Genomic DNA, 8,442 nt, shown 5'->3' with positions numbered 1-8,442 from the left:
TGAAACTTTCCATAATAAAACGTTAAACTTAAAAACTTAATAAGGAAAACACAGAATCCAGATGTAGAAGCCAGAAGTAATTTCAAAGGGTATGACAGAGCAGTGTAAAGCTTTGGGGCCAGCAAATAGAATGATGGTTCCCTCCTGGGTAATCAGTACCTAGAACTGGGGATATTGACACCAGATAGGAAGGTTGTTTGCTTAAAACGTGGACATTAAACAGCTGCTGACCTGGGACTTTCAATCAATAAAAGGGCCCCTTCCCAGAAAATGTCAGAAGTTGCCAGCCTTCGTGTCAGACAGGACAAACAGCACAAACATCCTGGAATAGCCAGATGAAAATCAGCAGAACCTAGACTTTAGAAAAAGAAAACAAAATCCAGATGTATATGACAAGACATCAAACCCTCTTGGGCAAATGGGTTAAGGTTTTCAACATTTTAAAAAACTTTTTATTGGAGTCTAGTTGATTTACAATGTTGTGTTATTTTCAGGTGTACAACAAAGTGAATCAGTTATACATATACATATATCCACTTTTTTTAGATTCTTTTCCCATACAGTTCATTACAGAGTATTGAGTAGAGTTCCCCGTGCTATACAGTAGGTCCTTATTAGATATCTATGTTATATATAGTAGCGAGTATAGGTCAATCCCAATCTCCCAATTTATCCCTCGCCCCCTTACCCCCTGGTAACCATAAATTTGTTTTCTACATCTGTGACTCTACTTCTGTTTCAACATTTCTTGAGAGAGAAAATAACTTGTTTAATTTATAGAGCATCTTCTATGTGCCAAACATTTATTGGGCACTTTAAAAGCACACTAAAAAAAATTTAAATGCTTAAGTATGTAAGAAACTATAGTGCACAATTTTTTATTTAAGGGTTTAGATGTCCCTATCTGCTCAGTAGTTTGCCTTCAAAGGGTTCCAAGGTAAAATGCTCCCAAGTACTGCTATAGATAGGAGGCTGAACCAGCAGAACTTACAGTCAATGCAGGAGAAGCCACAAGGGAATTCATACTCTTCAGAGGACACAACTCAATAAAATGTACCTCATTCTGAGTAGCTTGAATATTAAACAGATGTGACCTTTGGAAGAGATGACAAAAGGAGTGTGGGGGGAGGAGGGATGAGACGGAGGGAGAGGAAGGGAAGAGGAAAAGAGAGGAGAGGCAGAAGGGAAAGGAGGGAAGAAGGAAGGATGGAAAGGAGGGAGGGAAGAAGGGGGAAAAAGCCAATAGGTCATTTATAAGGCATTTAGAAAGCCATAGCATGCCTGTAAAAATAGTTCTGTACACACAGAACCATCCTCAATAGAAAAATCCTGGAAATTCTTATGGGGCAGGCAGGTTCTACTTCCTGGTAGGGACAGAGACTGGTGGTGTCTGTCTGTCATGGTCATGAAATTATTGGCAAATTTCTAGGAGGTTTCTGGTCCATTGGATGACTTTAAGACTTGCACTCCTCCCCTGAAGATTCAAGGCAAGAATGTAAGTGAAGTTAAAAATTAAGTTTTCAGCTTTGACCTAGGGAGATCAAAAGATATGAAGAATTTAAATGGCTGAAATTAGCAAATCCTGTAATTCAGTATTTTTAAAAGTTGAGAGGAAAGTCTGCACAGGGGAAGAAGGAATCGCTTTTCTGTCCTGAATCAGGTTAGTGACTATACGCTTATCTACTATTCATTAAATGAAATTTACAATTAATTAATTCCCCAGGAGGATTAATCAGGAGGGCTCCGTTGTTAGAGATCTGATCAAAGGTATTTAGCAATCTGGGGAAATCTGGGGGGAAAATATGTATTTTCGCAAGTCTTTCACAAGGGAAAGAAAAAAAATTTGTAGGGATGAATGTGAGCTGGACAGTTATGTGGATAGACAAGGAAAGAGAAGTGTGTGTTGTGGTGGATGGTGCTTGTGTATTTGTGAGTGGTGTGTATGTGGTGGAGAGTACATGTGTGTTCATGATGTATGTGATGGTGGTGGTGGTGTGTGTGTGTACTGAAAAAAACAGCAGGCAGACATTCCAATGTGTAATAATGGTAGTTGACAAACTGCTCATTTAAATACACTTTGCAAATCCAATCTTAGGAATTTTAAGTGTCTTTTGAGCATCTGCTGTCATATATGCTGATATGGTCAAAACTCTTTTGTTTGATTCACCCACTTTTCTGAGCTTCCTACCAACAAAGGCAGACCTGGCAGCAGGAGTCCTTTTGTCCAAGGTAGTAGGGAGAATGATTTGCCTCTCCTTATAAGGGTGCTATTAAAAAGCAGATCTTTAACTCTATGAAGATATAAGAAAAATAAAGGAATTTATTTTACCTTTAATTCCTTTTCTGACATCTTTCCTTTCTTTTTGTACATCCAAGTTTCTGACCTTTAGCAATCTCCTTCTGTCTGAAAACTTCTTTTCATATTCCCTGCAGGGTAGGTTTCCTGGCAATAAATTCCCTCAGGTTTTTTGTGTTTATTAGTCTTTATTTCTCTTTCACTTTTTTTTTTTTTTAATTCATTCACATTCTTGCATGTAGCTCAAGTTTCTTTTTTTTTTTCCAACATCTTTATTGGAGTATAATTGCTTTACAGTGTTGTGTTAGTTTCTGCTGTATGACAAAGTGAATCAGCTATATGTATACGTATATCCCCATATCCCCTCCCTCTTGCGTCTCCCTCCCAACCTCCCTATCCCACCCCTCTAGGTGGTCACACAGCACAGAGCTGATCTTCCTTTTTTCAGAACCTTTTTTTTTTAATTTTAGATTCCATATATATGTGTTAGCATACGGTATTTTTTTTCTCTTTCTGACTTACTTCACTCTGTATGACAGACTCTAAGTCCATCCACCTCACTACAAATAATTCAATTTCATTTCTTTTTATGGCTGAGTAATATTCCATTGTATATATGTGCCACATCTTCTTCTTTTTTTAAACATCTTTATTGGAGTATAATTGCCTTACAATGGTGTGTTAGTTTCTGCGTTATAACAAAGTGAATCAGCTGTACATATACATATGTTCCCATATCTCTTCCTGCTTGCATCTCCCTCTGTCCCAACCTCCCTATCCCACCCCTCTAGGTGGTCACAAAGCACTGAACTGATCTCCCTGTGCTATGTGACTGCTTCCCACTAGCTATCTATTTTATGTTTGGTAGTGTATATATGTCCATGCCACTCTCTCACTTTGTCACAACTTACCCTTCCCCCTCCCCATATCCTCAAGTCCATTCTCTAGTAGGTCTGTGTCTTTATTCCCGTCTTGCCCCTAGATTCTTCATGACCTTTTTTTTTCTTAATTTCCTTACATATATGTGTTAGCATATGGTATTTGTTTTTCTCTTTCTGACTTACTTCACTCTGTATGACAGACTCTAGGTCCATCTACCTCACTACAAATAATTCAACTGCATTTCTTTTTATGGCTGAGTAATATTCCATTGTATATATGTGCCACATCTTCTTTATCCATTCATCTGTTGATGGACACTTGGGTTGCTTCCATGTCCTGGCTATTGTAAATAGTGCTGCAATGAACATTGTGATATATGACTCTTTTTGAATTATGGTTTTCTCAGGGTTTATGCCCAGTAGTGGGATTGCTAGGTCATATGGTAGTTCTATTTTTAGTTTTTTAAGGAACCTCCATACTGTTCTCCATAGTGGCTGTATCAATTTACATTCCCACCAACAGTGCAACAGGGTTCCCTTTTCTCCATAGTCTCTCCAGCATTGATTGTTTGTAGATTTTTTGATGATGGCCATTCTGACCACTGTGATGTGATACCTCACTGCAGTTTTGATTTGCATTTCTCTAATGATTAGTGATGTTGAGCATCCTTTCATGTGTTTGTTGGCAATCTGTATATCTTCTTTGGAGAAATGTCTATTTAGGTCTTCTGTCCATTTTTGGATTGAGTTGTTTGTTTTTTTGATATTGAGCTGCATGTTCTGCTTGTAAATTTTGGAGATTAATCCTTTGTCAGTTGCTTCATTTGAAAATATTTTCTCCCTTCTGAGGTTTTCTTTTGTCTTGTTTACAGTTTCCTTTGCTGTGCAAAAGCTTTGAAGTTTCATTAGGTCCCATTTGTTTATTTTTGTTTTTATTTCCATTCCTCTAGGAGGTGGGTCAAAAAGGATCTTGCTGTGATTTGTCATAGAATGTTCTGCCTATGTTTTCCTCTAAGAGTTTTATAGTATCTGGCCTTATATCTAGATCTTTAATCCATTTTGAGTTTATTTTTGTGTATGGTGTTAGGGAGTGTTCTAATTTCATTCTTTTACATGTGGCTGTCCGGTTTTCCCAGCACCACTTATTGAAGAGGCTGTCTTTTCTCCACTGTATATTCTTGCCTCCTTTATCCAAGATAAGGTGACCCTATATGCGTGGGTTTATCTCTGGGCTTTCTATCCTGTTCCATTGATCTATATTTGTTTCTGTGCCAGTACCATATTCTCTTGATTACTGTAGCTTTGTAGTATAGTCTGAAGTCTGGAAGCCTGATTCCTCGAGCTCCGTTTTTCTTTCTCAAGATTGCTTTGGCTATTCAGGGTCTTTTGTTTCCATACAAATTGTGAAATATTTTGTTCTAGTTCTGTGAAAAATGCCATTGGTAGTTTGATAGGGATTGCATTGAATCTGTAGATTGCTTTGGGTAGTATAGTCATTTTCACAGTGTTGATTCTTCCAATCCAAGAACATGGTATATCTCTCCATCTGTTTGTATCATCTTTAATTTCTTTCATCAGTCTCTTATAGTTTTATGCATACAGGTCTTTTGTCTCCCTAGGTAGGTTTATTCCTAGGTATTTTATTGCAGTGGTAAATGGGAGTGTTTTCTTAATTTCACTTTCAGATTTTCATCATTAGTGTATAGGAATGCAAGAGATTTCTGTGCATTAATTTTGTATCCTGCTGCTTTACCAAATTCACTGATTATCTCTAGTAGTTTTCTGGTAGCAGCTTTAGGATTCTCTATGTATAGTATCATGTCATCTGCAAACAGTGACAGTTTTACTTCTTTTTCACTTTTGAGGGATATCTTCACTGGATTTAGAATTATAGTTTGGCAGGATCTGTTTGTTTTCTATAGTTTTCAGATTTTCTCTATATTTAGTAATCAACAAATATATCATAAAAATGAAATGTGAAAGCAAGAATGTGATAGAGTTGAAAGGGATACTGGTATGACAAAACAAATTTCCCTTGGATTAATGTTTTAAATCAGAGAGGAGTGTAGGTGGATTTTGCTCAGTTCCTCCCTGAGTTATGCTGACATCAGTGTGTTTTGCACTTGCAGTGGATAGAGAACAAACCCTTCAGCAAGAAGAGAAGCAACCGGAACACTCTTATGTAAATGGATAACCAGGTCCCTCCCAGGAAAGGTAGAAATTATTCTCTGTTCTGTCACATAGGTTTTCTCCTTCTCAAATATGACACCATAGATTCCATGTGAGAGGCTTTTGTCCATAAAAGTATGTATGGGGTCTTAGAAATGTTCAGGAAAGGAGGTGAAAGAAAAAAAAAAGAGTCCTGCTATGGTTTTCCATTAGAAAAACCCTAAATAAAAAAAATCCTTGTATCTAGATTGTTTACACTTTGTTATTTTGATTCTTATACACTTGTCAGTTTATCACTTGGTGCAGAATATCAGAAAGAGGTGCACTATTTTGGTTTTATCTCAAGGAGAAAGAGACAGATCCATGGATGCAAGTGAGGCAGGATGAATGTTCTTGAGTCACTGCACCCTTGTATATCAACAGGTGGATATTTACAGAATATTTTTTTAGACTAACTGTTTATCTCAAGCAGGGCAGGGGAAAAACAATAAGGAATTACTGCTATCAGATTAGTGTTAGGTCCATGTCATAGTGGACAAAATTCTAGAAGAGAGGGTGGGCAACAGATTACATACTCTTTCAATTTATATAAATGTTAGTGGGCTATTAAATTTTATATTTCTTGTATCAATTTTGATATTTTTATATTGTTCCTTTGAATTTGAATCTATATTCAAATTTATATATGAACATATAAAAGATAGAAACATGTATAAGACATAAGCATATATACATATATATATATAATTGATTCCTGCCTTTATGCTTAACATATCCTCCCTTTTAGGTTCTTTGGGTTTGTCCCTTTGTTCATTTTCCAAGTCTTTGAGTTCTCTCTTCTTTTCTGATAAATATGTTTAGGAGTGTACAATTTGCTCTAACTTTCCATGAGTTTGACATGTAGTGTCTTACCGTTACTTGGTCCCAAGCACTTTAGAACATCCCTTGTGATTTTTTATTTTTTACATCTTTATTGGAGTATAATTGCTTTACAATGGTTTGATTTTTAGATTTTTAAATTTTTTATTGAAGTGTAGTTGATTTACAATGTTGTGCTGATTTCTGCTGTACAGCAAAGTGACTCAATTATACACATATATATATTACACATAAATATACACATATATATATATTCCTTTTCTATATTATTTTCTAATTTCCTATGATTTCTTTAATTCAAGACTTATTTAGAAGTAAAGCATGTTCTTCCTGGAGCAACGTAGGGAAAACAAAACACAAAAGTGCACCCCTAAGTGACCGTGACAAGCCCTCCTCCATACATGGTGAGGATTAGGTTGTTTAGAAAGCTTTGGAGCAAGTCATCTTGGTGTATGTGTGTACATGCGTGGTTTGAGATGTTTTTCAGATGACCCAAGGCCAGTGAGTTTAAAATGAAAGGAAGGGTTCGGTAATGATTAAATTTCTGAGGCATTCTTTTCTTCCTTCTGCTCAGTTCCAAGGTTCAAACAGGGCAAAAATTTTTGCCTGTTTCCCTGGAAAGTTAGGAGGCAGTGTATTTACCCTTCACTGCCTCAGTAAGTCTTTGGCATCTAAACGTTTAGGGAAGGGGGTCTCTTACTAGACCTTCCCACTGCCGGGGCTTTGGTGTCTGACTCCTGTTGTCCCCATTCCCTGGGAATCCAGAAAAACCCCTGAGATCAAATGTTATCAGTGTAAAATCTTCCTTCAACGATCAGTTTATGCCCTGAAGACTGTCTTCACAAAATCTTTGGCCTGAATATCTCATCTTTCCTGCCAGATCATCCACACTTTCAATGAAATGTTATTTTAAATATATTTTATCTCATATTCTTATCTGTTTACAAAGGGAATCAGTCCAGAAAACTTATTTTCCGGGCACTAATGTTTCTCTTTTCACTTAATATATCTAAATAGTAACCCACATTTGTACCTAAAGAGCTTCCTCATCATTTTTTAGAGTTGCATATGAATTTGGTATGAATATATTATAATTTATTTAACTAATTATTGATTTATCTAATTTGTTTAAAATCTTTTACTGTTGTTTCAAACAATTCTTCAAAAATGGATAATGATATAAAATTCAATTCAGTGAGATTACTGAAAAAATATTTATGCAACTAAATAAAATAGCCTCAAATATATAAAAGCAAAATTAACAGTATGTTAAAAAGATACAAAAATCCTAATAAAATATTAGCAAAACAAATTGAAGAATTTATGAAAACATTTTTAAAAATCATGAACACTAAGTCCAGCTTAACCTAGGAAAGTAGATAACTGTCATTCAACACAAATTAAAGAGAAAAACTGTATGATGATCTCAATAGATATACAAAAAATATCTTTATGAAATTAACATTCATTCCCAATGAACACTATTAGGTAACTAGGAATATGTAATGGACAGAACTCTAAGATGGCCCCTTTGCATTCTTGGGTGGAACCAAAGTGCAAAGGACAAAGCAGAGAGCTCAGAGGACAGAGCCAAGAGCCACAGGGATTATCCCCAGGCCTTGAGAAAGATCCAACATTTGTCTAGCTGAACTTCAAAACTCTTATGGATCAATGACTCCTTTTTACTCTCCATTTTTACCCTTTGGAACTAGAATGTCTGTATCAGTTATTCTGTGCTTGTCCCACCACTGTACCGTGGAAGTTTTGGGGGCATGTAACTTGTGTCCTTAGTTTCACAAGTCCACAGATAGTTACTGCACCGAGGGTGGTTTACTTTTAGAAGCCTCATCCACACCTGTTTTAGATGATTTGGATCATGAGATTTTGGAAATTTGAGCTCATGAGATTTTGATGAGGCTTTGGACTTGAGTTGATGCTATAATGAGATGAGACCTTTAGGAACCTTGGGAATGGGGTATGTTTTGCATAAGGGATGAACGTGGATCTTCCGGGACCAGATGGTGAACTGAAGTAGGTAGAAATCTAAGCCTGCCCACAAGATCCTGGCCCCTGGTATACATACACCTTCCTCCAGCTTTTGAAGCAAACACTAACCTAGGTGCTGCTTGAAGGGATTTTTCAGATCTAATCATGGTCCCTAATCAGCTGATCTTAAAATAGGGAAATTATCCAGGTAGGACAGATCTAATCATGAGA

General features: G+C 36.5%; 1 protein-coding gene across 6 annotated transcripts in view; it reads left to right on the top strand.

Moving 5' to 3' along the window:
• Window positions 1-1,156: 1,156 nt before the first annotated feature.
• The window catches only part of LOC309828770 (sodium-dependent phosphate transport protein 1-like), a 138,098-nt gene continuing 130,812 nt past the window's right edge, over window positions 1,157-8,442 (top strand). For 5 of the 6 annotated variants that reach the window (XM_082664317.1, XM_082664318.1, XM_082664319.1 and 2 more), the window contains exons 1-2: window positions 1,157-1,660; window positions 5,307-5,391. In XM_082664317.1, the coding sequence (XP_082520443.1) occupies window positions 5,364-5,391 (28 nt within the window). In that variant the 5' untranslated portion in view covers window positions 1,157-1,660; window positions 5,307-5,363. The remainder of the gene's footprint in view (window positions 1,661-5,306; window positions 5,392-8,442) is intronic. The other variant, XM_082664320.1, reaches the window with a different exon arrangement.

This window comes from Grampus griseus (assembly GCF_964374135.1).
Source record: "Grampus griseus genome assembly, chromosome: 10".
Classification (NCBI taxonomy): Eukaryota; Metazoa; Chordata; class Mammalia; order Artiodactyla; family Delphinidae; genus Grampus; species Grampus griseus.
This window is presented reverse-complemented; position numbering and strand designations above follow the sequence as displayed.